The sequence below is a fragment of the Alosa sapidissima genome, chromosome 11 (genome assembly GCF_018492685.1).
Source record: "Alosa sapidissima isolate fAloSap1 chromosome 11, fAloSap1.pri, whole genome shotgun sequence".
In the NCBI taxonomy this organism is placed as follows: Eukaryota; Metazoa; Chordata; class Actinopteri; order Clupeiformes; family Clupeidae; genus Alosa; species Alosa sapidissima.
This window is the reverse complement of record NC_055967.1, coordinates 10,751,164-10,768,905: the sequence shown is the minus strand read 5'-3', so window position 1 is coordinate 10,768,905 and position 17,742 is coordinate 10,751,164. Positions and strand designations below refer to the sequence as shown.

General features: G+C 40.2%; 2 protein-coding genes across 4 annotated transcripts in view; one reads left to right on the top strand and one right to left on the bottom strand.

Annotated features, from left to right (window-relative positions):
- Positions 1 to 1,478: 1,478 nt before the first annotated feature.
- On the top strand, positions 1,479 to 15,978 carry LOC121724277 (metallophosphoesterase MPPED2-like). Of its 3 annotated transcripts, none has more exons than XM_042110718.1 (7): positions 1,479 to 1,770; positions 2,374 to 2,575; positions 4,406 to 4,587; positions 13,200 to 13,416; positions 14,001 to 14,116; positions 14,792 to 14,905; positions 15,233 to 15,978. In XM_042110718.1, the coding sequence occupies exons 2-7, from the start codon at positions 2,457 to 2,459 to the stop codon at positions 15,349 to 15,351; spliced, it is 867 nt and encodes a 288-aa protein (XP_041966652.1). In that variant the 5' UTR covers positions 1,479 to 1,770; positions 2,374 to 2,456; the 3' UTR covers positions 15,352 to 15,978. The 3 variants fall into 3 exon arrangements, with proteins under 3 accessions (XP_041966652.1, XP_041966653.1, XP_041966651.1); XM_042110719.1 differs by having other exon boundaries at positions 1,479 to 1,774; XM_042110717.1 differs by having other exon boundaries at positions 1,479 to 1,748; positions 15,233 to 15,976.
- Positions 15,979 to 16,783: 805 nt separating this feature from the next.
- The window catches only part of LOC121724048 (receptor-type tyrosine-protein phosphatase beta-like), a 29,133-nt gene continuing 28,174 nt past the window's right edge, over positions 16,784 to 17,742 (bottom strand). The window contains exon 35 of the mRNA XM_042110364.1: positions 16,784 to 17,704. Coding sequence (XP_041966298.1) covers positions 17,676 to 17,704 — 29 coding nt within the window. The 3' untranslated portion in view covers positions 16,784 to 17,675. The remainder of the gene's footprint in view (positions 17,705 to 17,742) is intronic.

Below are 17,742 nucleotides of genomic sequence, written 5' to 3'. Positions count from 1 at the left end.
GGTGCCTGGAGATATCCTTAGGGCAATTCCCTGTATTCAACTGTAAAGTTGACCTAAACATTTCATTACCTTTTAGGAAGAAAAGCATGAAATGTTTACCCATTTTCCATTTTTCTTGCTGTGGTATGCCACATTGTGACCAACTTAAAAGTGTTAGATCCAGCTTTCCTCTATTACGACCCCCTCATTTGTAAAGTTGAAAAAAATGAAAAAAATAAAAGTCAATTGTGGGAGCCAAAATGGTCAACTTTATCACCCTTCTGTAAAAAATGAAAAGAAAAGTAAATTGTGGGAGCCAAAATTGTCAACTTTATAACCCTTCTGTAAGGATAACATGGGGTGTAAACCCAATTTGTTTGTTTATGTCAATTTTTGTCACCCTGTAGACAACGTAAAGCCCTTTAGAACCCCTTAGAACATGTCAGGAAGTTGAAAGAAATGAAAGAAGTAACTAGAGCTTGAATTGTCAGGTGTGTTAAGTGCTACAAGACTAAAATAAAAAAAAAAACAGATAAGATACTGAGGGAGAATATTAGGACCACGGCCTTTGACCCCATGACCTTGAGTACCTAATAGCTGATGTTCATTCTTACTACAGGACAGTATTAAAACTTGGATTTGACATGAGGGTTTATGTAAAAGGAGTAACATCCACTGAGGTGTCCTGATATGCAGAAATAATGGAGGAGACGGAGACAAAGACCTCCCGGAGTGGAATTCTCTTCCAAGTTTTAATTCATTCCGTATATTGGGACACCTTATAGGTTGTTATTATGTTTATCCCCCATGTTGCCAGTAGGCATGCATTTATAGCACAACAAGGAAAATGTAGTTCAGTTTAAAAAGAAGCCGACCTGTTCAATTTGTTGTACTACTTTCATTGGTTACGGAAAATGATGGTGGGTAGTTTGCTTTGTTACAGTTGATTCCACTGTTGCGAAGCCTACTTGTCAGTTCAATCATTGTTTACATTGATATGGGATGGTGATAAAAAATGTTACCAGATCTACTTCATAGGTGCCCCAATGTACAGAATTAATAGCCCCCCATGCCAGCCAATCAAAAATAGTATTTCTTGTTTCTTGGGGATACATTTTCGATAATATGCCTTGTTAGTAGGCTATACCATGATTATTGTGTGGGTATTTTTGTATTTCCAAATTACTAATTACTTGTATTTTTTATTAAATACATTTTTCACATCAGTATTTTGTATTTTATTTTGTTACATTCCATGAGCCAGTATTTGTAATTTGTAACAAAATGTTTTGATGTATTTGTGCCCACCTCTGCCTACATCAAGCAACTTTGGGACCTATGGCACCAAAATAAATCTGAAGGGCACCCTTCAGACAAAACGTAGTTTAAAGATATCTCAAAAGTGGTAAATTCAGAAATACATATTCATATTTAATGCAACGATACAGAATACGCAGGGATGCTCCACCCCAAACCCAACACTCTGGTTCCCTCCCACTTCCTGATGTCCGTAAATCCATGTTCTGTGTCGCGGAGAGACCATACACATTTTAAGGAGGGGATTGATTATTTTTTTCTCTGCTTAAAGTGCCTGTTAAAGTATCGAATCGAATCAATCTAACTATCTTGTTCCCCACGATATATCGGGCGGGCAGAGCGCTTTCATCAGAGACTTTGTTTCACGTCATAGGCTAGCCTACAGTAGCCTACAGTATATCCGGATCGCAGAAAAGGGTATCCAGCTATCCAGAGGAAAACGCGCGTGCAAGGTATAACATTAGAAAGCGGATAGTAGGTAGGTAGGCTATCGTGTCCTCCCGATTAGTTTGAAATAATTTGTCAAGTAGCCTAGCCATGCCAATCTAGCAGGCAGGCAAGAGGCCATGTTTAATGTCCACAGTTGCGTAGCGTAGGCTAAGCCTAATCACTTTATAGGACTAATCATTTTACAGTGTGAGGTGTCACTCTGGTGTTTACAAAGTGAAAACAGGTAGAATGAAATGTGCGGGTCTAGCATACAGACTTTCTCACTTGCAAGGAGGTCTGAGCAAAATCCGTTTGAGTAGTGTAGTAAAAAGAAAAGATGTCGTCGGTGAAGTTACTGTAAGTCTAAATTGCGAAATCCTGTTGTGGCCATTACTTGGTTGAAATGAGTGACCATTTGAGCTTATCTCGAAAACTGCACGTAGGACCATCATCATTTGGGTCTAGTAAAATTGAGCATGTGATCACGCATATAATAATAACAAAACACAGAATGATAAGTCTAATGATAGATACATTTATGAATTTTAAGGTTGAGACTAACCTCTTTGTATTTGTCTTGCTTGAAGATAAAGACTTCTCCATTCAAACTCATTTGAGTAAAGTGTTATGACACGTGTGGTTTTGCAGAGTGATAGCCAAACTGGATGGTATTCTGGCATGAGCTGGAAGCCTGGCCTCTCTGATCAGCCCATGCCCCATTCAACCAAGCTATGGGTCAGAGGGCCTCCTCCCCGGGCAGTGCAGTCTTGGTGGATAAGTACAGCACCAACCCCATGCAAGCTTTCACCCACTACAACAAGAGCCGCTTCCAGCTGCCACATCTCAAGTTGTAAGTTCTTTCACACACAGTGTCAGCGCACTTTCTACCCTGAACACATTTACAAGTCAAACAAGGCATAAGTCACTGGTTTCATTGAAGATCTGCTCAAAATGAAAAAAAAAGTATATATATTTAACAAAAACACACTCACAATTATTGGCACCCCTGCTTGTAATACCTTCTTAAGTCTCCTTTGCCAATAAAACAAATTGTAATATTCTCCTATGACAGCCCATAAAGTTGGAGAATACAAAGCAAAGGATTTAAGACCATTTATCTTTACACAACCTCCCCAGATCGTCCAGATTTCTAGGTCCACGCTTGTGTATTCTCCTCTTTGACTCACCCCACAGTTTTTGAGATGGCAATGGCCAAAGCCTGATTTTGTGTTCAGTAAACCATTTTTGTTTTGGTCTGGATGTTTGTTTTGGTTCATTGAGCTGATGAATGATCCAATCACGACCCACTTTTAGAGTCTTGGCAGAGATTGACAGATCCTTTGAAATTGTTCAGGTCTTGGGGTTCATGATAGCATGCACCTTAATACGTTTCCCAAGGCCTTTAGGAATAAAAACAGCCCCTCCACCATAATTCTAATTAGGCATGGCATTCTTTTCAATATGGTCATTCTTCTATGTAGGCCAAACCCACCTAAAGTGTTTCTTGCCAAAAAGCGCAATTTTCATTTAATCTACCAATAGACCACACTGCCAGACAAAGCCACTGTTCCATTCAGTAACTCCTGCCATTTACTTTTGTAATTAAATGACTGGAAAGGCTTTTACCTGACATGCCCTCTAAATAATCTATAGCAGTGAGGTCTCTTTTGAAGATGTTTTGGGGGACATAGTGACACCAAGATGATCCTTTTCCTATAACTCCTCAACAGTGGTTCTTAAAGATTTTTTTGCCTATCTTATCATCCTCCATACTGTAGGTGGAGGCAAGATAACCATGGGTCTTTGTCCAAGCATGTTTGTCACATTTCCAGTTGATTAGAACCTTACAAATGTCAACACACTTCATTTTTAATTAAATTTAGTGTATCCTCTTGTCTTTCCGATGTTGAAAAATGACTTGGGGATTTAATTAAAATTATTTGGTCACTTTATTGTCATGCCTTAGTGAAATAGAAAGTCATGAACTACTTCTGAAAGTTCACAGACATTCTAATTAACTTAAAGAAAAGATTTTCCAATAATTGTGGGCAACTTGTTTTTGTTAAACATATTTATTTCTTTATGAGATTTTCCTTTTTCTCTGAATACATTTGCTTCCCTTCAAGGCTATTGTTTTTTTTTTTTATATATATATACCTGTTTTCAGTCAACTTTACCAAAGCTGCCAATAATTCTGGAGGGTATTGTACATACTGCATGTGTGTGTGTGTGTGTGTGTACAGTATCTGTAGTCTTTGTCTGACATCAGATGACTCTTTAGTATGTGGACCTCAAAACTGAAAACTGTACCAGAGCTGACAACTCTCCTTATTGGTGTACTAATTGAGGTCAGTTATGACTGCTGTTGATTATTCTGTTAACAGTGTCTCTTTCACCTGTGGGGTTGGTCACACTAATCATAGGTTTCAAATACACTCTGCTGCTCTTACCTAGAAATGAAACGAAATGTATTCACAGTTGGCCAGCAGGTGTAAACATCTAATTGTTAGAAAACATTACAAGGCTAGACAACTATTAGCTTGAGAGGGTGAAAAATCCTCCCGACCTGAACTAGCCAAAAGTGACCTAGGCTACCACATGGGTCTAATGCTGACGAAGATGAATGTAGAAGTAGGTCAGGACGTTAAGTTGTTGGTCTTTTTTATTTGATTAAAACTAGGGTGGAGCCCACCCCCTACGATGCCCCCAAGCCTGCAGGTCACACTCGTTTCGTTTGCATCTCGGACACACACTCAAGGACAGATGGCATCCAGATGCCGTACGGTGACGTCCTGCTCCACACGGGTGACTTCACAGAGCTGGGCCTGCCATCCGAGGTGAAGAAGTTTAATGACTGGCTAGGTAAGGACTTACATCTTCTCTGCTTCCTGAGCCATCATTTCACAGACAACTAAAAGGTTTTGCATGATAATGTCATCTTTACTGTTATGAAGTAGGCCTAATATGGCTAGGCTGGTGTTCTGCCACTGGAATGTGGTCAAGTAGACCTATTTCTTCTATAAACGACTCAACAGACATGTCATACCTGTACTTTTCCATTCCCAGGTCTCACACAGGAGAATAAATGATAAAACAATAGCGATATGTATCGCAATAGATATGTAATCAATATCAATAAAAAATACATTCGATAGAACATTCGATAATTAAAAGCAACACAGACCTCCCGCCTTACTTTGTCCATAAATAAATAGGCTAAATATATCTTGCATTGTAGCTAGTATGTGCAACTCTACCAGAGTAGGCGATAGAAGTAGGCCTACCTCAACACAGACTCAATAAGTCCTTGCCCTGTGCACTCTGTCTCTCTCCCTCTCAACAGGCGCATCCCTCCTCAGAGTGCATGTAATCCAAACATTCACAATCGTGCAAGACAACTGGCTAAATTGCTATTAAATCCGGTTAGCATCATTAGCACCCTGCACAAATTTGTTCAAAACTGTTGCATTCAAATTGACTGCTAAGTTCTAATCATCTCAAACCCGATGCAAATGGAAAAGTATTTTCCAAGACTCAAACGGGCCTGTCCCAAGGAGAAAAGGTATTCATTGAAACTTAAAGCGATGGTTCGGAGTAATTTCACTCTAGGGTCCTTTGCACCATGACCCAGAGCCAAACACCCTCCCAGAACCTGTTTTCCCTTGGTCGAACCCTGGTCGAGTAGCGCTGTCAGAAACTAATGACTTTCTGCAGGTGCTAATGGAACAGAAACTAATGACTTTCTGCAGGTGCTAATGGAACCAACTTAGTATCTCGTAAATTACCCCACTAATAATTCCCAGAATGGTACGAAACTTCTACAGTAGATAGCAAGTATATAGTCGTTTTAATTGGGAACGAGAGGGAGAGAGGCTGGAAGTTTCCAGCTGGCTTGTCATTGTTGGTAATTGACTTCACCTTTTTAATACAAGACACTTTTAAAAAGATATCATGAGAACAACAAAAACAACGCGAGGAGATTGCGGAGTTATCTGGTTCACACTAGGCTAGGGGAGACCGGGTATGGTTGTAACACATTTTTCTTCAGCACCTAAAACTACCATTTCTTTTAAAGCTACAGTTCTGGAACTTTTTGGCAAAGTAACCACATTTGTCTACTACAAGTGGCAACCATTTAAATCTCTTCAACTATATTACAGAATTTGTGAGATTATGACAAATACAGTGTGTACCTTTGTTACAACCTACCCCACTACTGGGGTAGATTGTAACACCTATTGGGGTAGATTGTAACAGGTACAAAAAAATGCAGAAAAACAATGGAATTCCATTTGATATACTGATTTATTGCATAAACAGGGTACACAAGGTGTGAAAATAGATTCACCAACATATTGTATACCATACAATCCGTTCTTCACATAGAGAATGAAGATCATATTAACGTTTTAAACTAAATATAAAAACCACAGCGTTTATACTTTTGTGTGTGTATGTATTTGTGTCTCTCATGGAAAGAGAGAGAGGGCTGAACAGTCACACACACAAAGATGAAATTAAACAGACATTAAATGGGTCTACTAACCCCATTCCACAGGTTGTAACATATTCAAAAATTGTGTTACAACCTACCCCACCACTGTCATCCATTGTTTAGCTAGCTGTATTAGCATGGTGCTTTGACATTAGCAAGAGAGAGCTACACCATTCTTTACTAGAGAAACTATAGTTTGACCTGATGTAACTCATACAACTGTATCTACAATGGTAAAAGCACTAGAAAAAAAAAAAGAAAAAAAAAAAAAGTTACTTTCTTACCTCAGATGTTGAATTTTTCTCCTTACTCCGGGATAAATGGCACTAACAACTTGAAAATGTCCATGTGTGATCGTTAAGGAAGTCTGAGCAGTCAGAAACTGTCACATGGCTCATATCTTATCCCTGATTGGTGGAATTGGTGATGTTACAACTCTCCCCATGTTACAACCATACCCGGTCTCCCCTACTGACCATTTATAAAATGTGAGGGCACTTTGACATAGGCTGCAGGCACTGTGATTTGGACTGTGATCGAATAATCCGTTTCCTTTAAACTAAGCATTTACATGAATAGGCTATGCCAATTGAAGCACTTTCCACTCAGATAGCTAGGTGGCTATCGGTTCATAATTCACTTTTAATTGCAAACAGAAAATATCAAGCTAGCATCATTACATACTTCTATTTCCATAGGAATGAAGATTGTTTATACCAACTTAATATACTTATCATTGTTAATATTGTGCTATAGGCGGCACAAACAATGTTAGAGTGTGGATATAGACTATATTTGAATGGAGCTGGCAAAATATAAATACCGTGTAGACAATGCTCTTAAAGTGACAGTGCACCATCAGCATCAAATCGCAAAATTACTTTATCATCATTACCATCTGAATTATATATATAATTATATATTTTTTTGGGGGGGGGGGGGTCCCGCATTGGAAGTGAAGTGTCCCTCATTTGGGGTTGAGGAAGTTGGCAACCCTAGGCATGGGGTCGCTTGTGAACAGACCCACGCACCACTGATAGACACATCGCTTTTTTCCTCTCTGCCCACACACACACCCCTCATCATACTCTGATTGTCATTGATGATAATTATGTTTTTTCATCAGCCAACTGTAGTCTGCTTGAGTTTTTTTTTTTTTTTTAACACTGGGTTATTATCTTGGCTGCTTGGCCCATTGCAGGTTTCAGCAAGATGGTTGGTGATCCTGCTACTTTAGGGTGGATTGGTCTGGTCATTGCAGTGTTTTTGAAAGAGTGTTGCTTGTCATGACCAGCAAAGAGCAGTTAGACAACAGCATTACTCATTAGTTTCTCAGTCACCATGAAGCAACATTTCTCACAAGAACTGTTGAAATGTTGAACTGTTGATGGTGATACTGCAGATCACCATCAAGAATCTGTTTTCTGGAGATAAGAGTTGTGCTGTGTCATTCATTTGCATTGGTCAATAATATTATACTATGCCACTTGTAGCCTATCTGATAGCCTCCGTTTGGATGTGCCATTTATAAGCCCATAAGATCATAAAGATCTCTTCATGTAATGAATACTCAGACTTCAAATGTGTAATGTGAAGCAGTAATAATACAGTTTTTAACAATTTCTAGAACACATTCTCTCTGAACCAAATTCTCAGTTGCCTGAACACATTTCTTGAATCGATCACCCTTTTGGCAAAACCTTAAACAGTTTTCATATAATTATAAAACACATGTTTAAAAACACAAATTGCCAATCTCATAGACTCTTTTTGCACAACTCTAAACACATTCTCATGCAGTAAAACACATTTTGCATTGTGATGCATAATGGTAACCACAAGTGGCAAAAGGTAAACACAAAGAAAGCACAAATGCCATACATTAAACATGACTCAAAATTGATCACACTTGTGACAGGTTGCTGAACAGTCTCAGCATGGTGGATAGCGATCACTGCATTTTCAAATTTAAGTCTGTCTGCAGGTCCATCCTTCACCTCATTTAGAGACATTACCACAGTCTCCACACTCTACAGCTTGGAGATGTCCATCTCAAGGTCCTCCTTTCTCCTCCTGTCTGCCATCTCCTTCTTGAGGCGCTTAGCCTCCTTCCTTTGCTTCATCTTGCTGGTGTCAACCCTCTCATTCTTGTGCTTCTTCTTTCAGACCGGTAGACAACAGCTGAAAAGTTTGCAGAGCTTCATTTTTCTTACCTGTTCGCTTTGAAGTGATTCTGTCAAGAGGAATGATCTCAGATCCCCAGCACTGTATTCTCCAACTTTAGGAGATACAGGGCCTATAAAAAGTATTCCCCCCCTTTGGATATTTTCGCTATTATTGCTATAATAAATGGAATCTTTATCAATTATTTTGCATTAAATATTTTTCATTTATTAACATTACTTTGTAGAAATCTGCTTTCACTTTGACATTAAAGAGGGGATTTTTGTAAATTATTGTCAAAAAGGGCAAATTAAATTGATCAAGATTCCATTTATAAAAGCAGAAAAGTGGAAATATCCAAGCACTGTATTATTATAGGAGAGGACTGGGGCTGTTTTATTTGCAAAACATGGCTTTACAAAGTATTACATGTATGGATGCCAATAATTGTGGAAAATATTTATGGTGAGGTAGATGAGGTAGTTTCCATGTAGATTTGGGCTTTTTCTCATCGTTTCCATTGTGAGCCTAAGATAAACTACTAGAAGATTGTTTTTTTTTTTTTAGTGAAAATAATTGTGGTGGAGAGCACTGTATATGATAGCTTGGTACAGTCTCTTAACTCAAATGTAATATCAGATAAGACAAGAACAACAGGATGCCTTAAATGAAAGTAATTTATTCTTAGTTAATACAAATGTTATGTTATGTAGGCTATCTATCCATTTAATTATTTATTGTTTGTTATTGATATTACATGTCGGTTTGTCCTTTACAACATTAGGAAGATCAGACCTTATCTGACACAAGATCTACACAACTTCTTGTACAGGCCATGGTTATCTCTAAACTAGACTATTGTAATTCACTGTTAACTGGCCTGCCTGCTTGATCATTACAACTGATTCAGAATTCTGCAGCACGCCTGATGTTCAATCAGCCAAAGAGAACACATGTCCTCTTAGGAGTTATGGTTTGTATATTATATTGTAGTATATTATAGTATTTCTTTATTTCCATCGTTTATTTTCATTAGGCTATTGATTGCATTGACATTATTGTTTATTATTGCTATTCTCCTTAATGTAGTTTTACCAACTTTTTTAAAGCTGTTGACTGTTAATTTAACTATTGTTTTATTCAGGGGTTAAAGTGGGGCACTTGCTGTTACCCGATTTGCACTGGTTTCCTTTGACAGACTGTATGACATTAACATTACCAACGTGTTAGAATTAAAATAGCAGAGAGCAGATCCTGTGTGGACTCTTGTTGGAAATAAGGTCTGATCTTCCTAATGTTGTAAAGGACAAACCGACATGATTTTGCAATTGAGGCTACATACTCAGAAAAGTTAAGTCTGTCATCAATTATGACGCCCAAGTCACGTGCTGATCTAGTTGGGGTCAGTGAAGATGAGTCAAGCTGGATGTTAATCTGTTGCGGTATAGCTGTTTTAGCTGAAACACCAAAAGCTCTGTTTTTGAAAGATTAAGGTGAAGGTGCCGATCTTTCATCCAGACTGAAATATCCTTAAGGCATAATGACTGAGCAGAGGACTTAGCTACTCTCAATGCTTCAGTCACAGACAGAAGAGCAGTTTCAGTAGAATGACCACTCTTGAAACCAGACTGCATAGAGTGGCACTCTTAGTCTTGCTCTGATAGTATGCATTTTTTGCAAGTGTAACAGTGGATGAAAAAGATGATAGCAAAGACTGGTAGTTACTAAGATCATTTGCATCTACGGATTTGCGCCATTTCTTCTCAGCAGCTCTAAGTTCCTTTCATACTGAGCGTGTATTGTTTGTCAGCCATGGGTGATGGGAATTAGAACGAGTAGGTCTTGTGGAAAGAGGACATGGATGCATTCCATGTATTCAGACAGGATGATAGTGTATTGTAAAGAGTCTCTGTAGCCTCAAGTGACAAGAATGAGCTCGGAGAAGGTAAAGCTGTCATTAATGTTGTAAAATGGTCGCTTGAGAGGCTTCTGAGGTTACGCCGGAACAAAACTGTAAGAGGAAGAGCTGCTTGGTTATCCAGGAGATGCACAGAAAATCTAATAAAGTAATGATCCAATACATGTAATGGATTAACCATAACATTGTCTGTAGTACAGTTACATAGCAGAATTATATCAAGATCCTTACCAGCCTTGTGAGTAGGAGGACTGTGGACGTGTGTGATATTAAATGAGGCAAGTACTGTAGGGACACAAAGTCAACTGAAGATAAGTTATCCAAATGAATATTAAAATCGCAAAGGATTAATAATGAACATGTATCCATTGGAACAGCAGACAGTATAATGTCCAACTAATTTACAAAGCTGCCAAGTTGTCCAGTATGGTTATATGGTGATGATTCTTGGCAGACACTTGTCCAAAGTGGTGTACAATAATAAGAAGGTTATGGACCCTATGGATGCAAAATGTGTCCAAAATCAAACCCATTTTTCTCTGTTGAATTGTTCATGTAGTTCACATCACACATGACTAGAACTTGTTGCTGTGATAAATGGCTCGCGTCACAATAAATGGCTTACATCAAATTTAATCAAATTTACAGTCTGCCCACAGCTCTGCGTCCTTCTCCACACCTACTGTATCTTTGCCAGTGGGAAGGGCTCTGTACACTAACATAGTGGCAAACCAGTTTCCTGGTGACATGGCTGCAGACTTTTCATTCATCACATGACGAACTGTATATCAAAACAAGATGTACAGCATAGCGGTACAAAATATGAAAGCCGCTCAATCCTGCACACTCACCAAAAAATTAATCACGCTTGTCAATTTGTCTCAATCTTCTACTCCATGCCCTAATCTTGCAACTTTTGTGAATGTAATTGAGTGTGTGCGTGTGAGTGCGTGCGTGCGTGTGTGTGTGTGTGCATGTGCCTGTGCATTTGTTCGTGTCTGATGTGTGTGCGTGTGAGTGCATTTATGTGTGTGATTGTGCATGCTTGCGTGCCTGTGTGTGTGTGCGTGCGTGCATGCATGCTGGTCCTGATGGTATCCCCAGACGCAAACTCAGGGCCTGTGCAGTGCAGCTGACTGAGGTTTTAATCTGTCACTAGCCCAGGCAGCTGTTCCCGCGTGCTTTAAAACCACCTCCATCGTGCCGGTGCCAAAACACTCCACTGCAACAAGCCTTAATTACTTCCGTCTAGTTGCACTCACCCTCATCATCATGAAGTGCTTTGAGAGGCTGGTCCTGGCCCACCTCAAGATCTGCTTACCACCCTCACTGGACCCCTTCCAATCCGCCTACCATCAGAACAGGAGCACAGAGGATGCCATCTCTACGGCACTTCACTCTGCCCTGTCCCACCTTGACCTACGTGAGAATGTTGTTCATTGACTTTAGTTCAGCATTCAACACCATCATCCCCTCCAAACTGGTCACCAAACTCAGTGAACTGGGCATCAATACCTCTCTCTGTAACTGGATTCTGGACTTTATACCCAACAGACCTCAGTCTGTTAGGTTAGATAATCGCACATCCTCAACCATCACCCTGAACACTGGCGTACCAAAGGGATGTGTGCTGAGCCCTCTCCTTTACTCCCTCTTCACCCACGACTGCACACCTGTACATGGCTCTAACACCATTGTCAAGTTTGCAGACCACACTACGGTGATTGGTCTCATCAGCAACAACGATGAGACGGCCTACAGGGAGGAGGTCCAGCACCTAACATCGCGGTGCACTGATAACAACCTGGCTCTCAACACCAAGAAGACCAAAGAGCTTATTGTGGACTTCAGGAAGTCTAAAGCTAGCACACACACACCCATTCTTATCAATGGGACTGAGGTGGAGCGTGTCACCAGCTTCAAGTTTCTGGGTGTCCACATCTCTGAGGACTTCTCTTGGACCCTCAACACCTCTACCCTGATCAGAAAGGCTCACCAGCGTCTCTTCTTTCTGAGGAGACTAAAGAAGCTCCATCCTCAGATCCTGGTGAACTTCTACCGCTGCACCATCAAGAGCATCCTCACCAACTGTGTCACAGTCTGGTATGGCAACTGCTCTGCCCATGACCGGAAAGCACTGCAGAGGGTCATCCAGGGCAAGCATTGCTTGCATAAAGCACGCAGCATCATCAAAGACTGTTCTCACCCCAACCACAGACTGTTCACCCCACTCCCCTTTGGGAGGCGTTACAGGTCTCTCCGCACCCGAACTAGCCGGTTTAGAGGAAGCTTCTTTCCTGTGGCTGTCTACCTACTGAACTCTAGCTCTGCATCCCGGTGACATCCAACGAACTAGCCCCCATCAAACTATATTTCTTATTCTGTCTATGCACCACCTGTCTATACTTTGTATATCACATTGCACTTTTCTGCTTTTTGCACTTCTGGTTAGACACAAACTGCATTTCGTTGTCTCTGTACTTGTACTCTGCACAATGACGATAAAGTTGAATCTAATGCATGCGTGCATGCGTTTATGTGCGTGTGCGTGCTTGCATGTGTGTCTTTATGTATGTATGTGCTTGTGTCTGAGTGTGTACGTGCCTGTGTGGTGAATGTGTGCATGCCTGCATATGTGTGCATGTGTCTTTATGTGTGTGCGTGTGCGTTTGTGTGTGTGTGTGTGTGTGTGTGCGTGCGTTTATGTGTGTGTGTGCGTGCGTGTGTAAGTGTGTGTGTTTATGAGTGTTTGTGTGTGGGTGCATGAGTGTGTGTGTGCAATCATGTCAATCATCATTGCTTTCGTTTATGAACACCCCATACTGTTTAGGAGCAATTCACAACACATTTAAAATCAATTTGAAATACTCTTCCATTTTTATTCCAAATGGCCTGCAGGTAGTTTACCTTATGAGACCAAGGTCGTCATCGCTGGGAACCATGAGCTGACCTTTGATAAGGACTTTATGATGAAGATGACCATGCAGAATGATGTACGCTTAACAAAGTTGAAGCTTGAGGACTGTGAAAATGTTGAGTCCCTGCTCACAAACTGTATTTACCTCCAAGACTCAGAAATCACTGTCAAGGGATTCAGGATATATGGTACACCTTGGTGAGTAGCTCAAAGCCATGGGCTTTGCCAGAAGGTAAAAGCACACAAGTAATCATATTTCAACTTTAGCTGAACCAGTTAACGTATAGCAACACATGTGCAATGCTTTTTAAACAGGACCGTTCTGCAGTTGTGCAACTGGTTTTTATACATGTACATGCCCATCTGTAGGCTTGTTCAAAAGTTGTTGAGGCAGCCATGACCTACTGGTTAGGGCCTCGGGCTCGTAACCGAAGGGCTGCCGGTTCGATCCCTGACCAGTAGGAAAAATGTGGGCAGGGGAAGTGGTTGAGCACCGCTCTCCCATGCCCACATCCACGGCTGAAGTGCCCTTGAGCAAGGCACCTAACCCCTCACTGCTCCCCGAGTATCGCTGTAGCAGGCAGCTCACTGCTCCGGTTTAGTGTGTGCTTCACCTCACTGTATGCTGTGTGTGTTTCACTAATTCACGGATTGGAATAAATGCAGAGACCAGATTTCCCTCAGGGGATTAAAAGAGTATACTTACTTATACAACAGTCTGCGGAGTAGCTGTAGTAATTACACTATATAGCTATACCTCTCCTCCATTGTTTTTCTCGTAGGACCCCCTGGTTTTGCAACTGGGGCTTTAACTTACCTCGTGGTCAGGCTCTGCTGGACAAGTGGAACCAGATCCCCAAAGACATCGACATCCTCATGACACATGGCCCACCCCTGGGTAATTTTCTCAATATTGCTTAATACTACCCTCCTAAAGAAACCTGACCTTGATCCTTTCATTCTAAAAAACTTTCATCTTATGTCTAAATTGCCTTTTTATCTCCAAAATTCTGGAAAAGGTGGTCTTGATGCACGCCTAAATACCTACAAGGCTTTAGATGGACTGGCACCTGATTATATTGTAACGTCTCACCACATGCCAGAGTTCAGTTAACTTGTTTATTAGCAAAACACAATGAACAGGCATTAACACACAGTGACCCGTGTCTGGTGTTCCGCCCCCCTCTCGCCAGGCTGCCAACCATCAGCGTGCCCGGAGCTATACATAACGCGGGCACTCTATGATTGACAGCCAGTCTAGACCACTCAGATCCTCCAACCTTTTAGCTGTCCCAGAATGGAGACTATCAACTAGTAGTGACTGATCTGTTGCAGTCAGAGCACCCAAGCTCTGGAACAGCCTCCCTTCCAAAGCTTGGCTCCATCAGTGGCTAGATTTAAGGCTAGATTTCTAAATCAAGCCTTAAGACACATTTGTATAAAAATTGCCATCCTTCTTTTTTTTGTCCGACTGTCTTAAAGGATTTTCCATGCTTTTTATGTTATGTCAATTTTAAACCAAAATTATATGTTGAATACAGTGCTAATTTCTATGACCTGATTATGTCCTTAGGCTTTGGGGACTCTATCCACATAGCTAAGGAGAGGGTAGGCTGCGTGGACCTTCTCAACACAGTCCAGAAGAGAGTTCGTCCCAAGCTGCATGCTTTCGGCCACATCCATGAGGGTGAGCAGCAATAGAGTGCTGGTGCCCCTCAGCCTGAAGATAGCACTGATTAGATTAGATTAGATTAGATTAAATTAGATTAGATTAAACTTTATTGTCATTGTGCAGAGTACAAGTACAGATATTGGAAAGTTACCCTATTTTCGCCCTTTTACACGTGTCACTTGATATTAATTTCTATACAAACCAAGACAGCGCACTCCTAAAGAAATGCAAGCACCCACCGAATAAGGGTATTTAAATTATCTCTGTACCAAAAATGACATTGTACAGTGACTCAATTGTTATATCTGTCTTTATCTCCTTCTCTTTTACTCTTCACCCCAGCATATGGTATCATGACGGATGGCTACACAACGTTTATCAACTCCTCTATCTGCACACTCATGTATAAGCCCACCAACCCCCCTGTTGTGTTTGACCTTCCCAGCCCACAAAACACCTGAGACGCCACCGCCCGGTCTTTGCCCAAACTCATCCGAAAATAATTCACACAGAACCTTGTTCTGGCAGTTGACCAGTAAAACTCAAAATGGAAACCATCGTTAAGTTTGCTGATGATACAGTAGTCCTGGCCTGGGCCTCATCTCTAACAACAATGAGACTGCCTTTTTGGAGGAGGTGAAGAAGCTGACTGCCTGGTGTCAGGCAAACTGTCTCCAGCTGAATGTCAACAAAACCAAAGAGGACCACAGAATGAGGCAACAACAGCAGTTTTTTTCTTTGTCACCATGAAGTAACATTTTTCACAAGAACTGTTGAAATGTCAATGAGTAGCTACTACTTTGCAGATCACCATCAAGAATCTGTTTTCTGGAGATAAAAGCGCCGCGTTGTGCCAACATGAGTGTGTTGTGAGTCCTCCTGATTGTGGCCCAGATGGCACCTGCACAAACACACCTGGCAGCTACACCTGCACCTGTCCAAAAGGATTCAGAAACCATAGCAACGACACCAGAGGCCCTTGTGAAGGTGTGGGTGTGATTCAGGCCTATTTTTCACTATTCTAATACCTACAGCTGTTCCTTATTCCTCTTTCCCCCCATGTATTAGAAAGAGTTATGTAAAACACACAGCTTTGTTTAAACTACTGCACCTCTATACATGGACACTGCTATACACTGTAAAGACTGCTTCACTGCTTTACTGTTCTATAAGGACTTTTTTAGTTTTCTGTGTGTGATGTTAAAGGAATTATCCGGAGTAAAATGCACTTTAGATCAATTTACGGATGATTGGGAGTACATACGTTGAGTTGACATCAAAATCATGTCATTCGGATGTGTTTTGAGAAAGTTCGATTTTACCGTTTTTAGTCAAAACTCGTTAGCCTGGAAGTGACCAGGGTAAGTCATTTCGCCGCTACAAAACGCTATTTTTATACCTCTTCTACAGTTCCAAACAACATTACACTTACGTAGTGAGTAGAGGGTCCCTAAAGCCAAACCGAAGTATCCCGAGGTCTTTATGTGGTCGGATAGAGAGTCCAGAATGAATTTCATCAAGCCAGTACCTTTCCGGAAATGTTGCTGCTGCAGCTGGCGTCTTTAGGGGAAAGTCAGTAGGAGTCGATTGCCGAGTGTGGAGTAACACGCTCTGGAAATTCACAATTTCGTTGCCGTTTTTAAAAAATAAAAAAAAACATGCCATCTAAAGTCAATTCAATTTTTACATTTTTCATCAACTCAAAATTATATCAAAATGTTTGCTTGACAAATATGGGCAATCCAAAATCCCTTATGCTACATTTATTTGTGGCATATTAAGCTGTGATGGACATTCCTTTTTACGGACTTTAAAATTACAAAAGAATTAATTGCTGTTGTGTCCTGTCCATGGACATGATGGTTTCCTAAAAATTCTCATTAAGACGTGTTCTTTTAAAGAATACACAGAGTGTTTATTTATAATAAAAATACATTCTCAGTAACAACCTTACACTGTTGGTATTACACTTTGATACAAAACATCTGTTGTGTCATATACAATATTTACATAGCCTGTAATGAAAAATAAATGGACTTTTAATGAATAAGCATCAGTCTAGCCAGGTTATGTAACATGATGACATAAATATACATACATATGTAAATAGAATATATAAAAAGATTTAATGAAGAGTTAAATAATTCAATAATTAGTTGTTAAACGACAATAGTATAACGTGCAATCATGGCTCCAATCTTTCATTCACTAAAGCATACCAAAGTCATCAGTTGGTAGAAAATGTATGCTGTCAGAGATTGACTTTCTCCATCAAAATTGCCAAATAGATCCCTGAATAAACCCTGAATAAGATGACATATGATAAATGACATGGAGAATTTCAACTTTTTAGCACCCTTGTCACTGTCATCAAGATAACATAACAGACATTAGTATTGACAAATTTGTCATTTTGAAGTAGACGACAAAATCCTTTTCATGCCAGTCTATCATTATTAGATCATTCAGATGTAGTCACCTTCAAATTTATATCAGTATAAAAGTCTCTACAATGTGTAATTACTCCCATAGTATCACAAATATTTGTGCAATAGAAACTGATACATGTCTATATACATTTTAGGAAAGCAAGTATATACAAAGATGTGTTACACTTAAATATTCATAAATTGCCTTCATAATTAATGCTGCTTACAACAATCATATATAGTATAAAAATAGAATTGCAATATAGCCTTTTAGTGCTTTCCATAAATGTGCATGTGATTTGCCTACTCTTCATCTTCCTCTTCCTCTTCTTCCTTGTCAGTAGTGTATACAATCATTAGCGTCTGGCGTACACCTTATCTGTTCCTAATGAAATAAAGGCAACACAGAAGAAAAGGGACTAT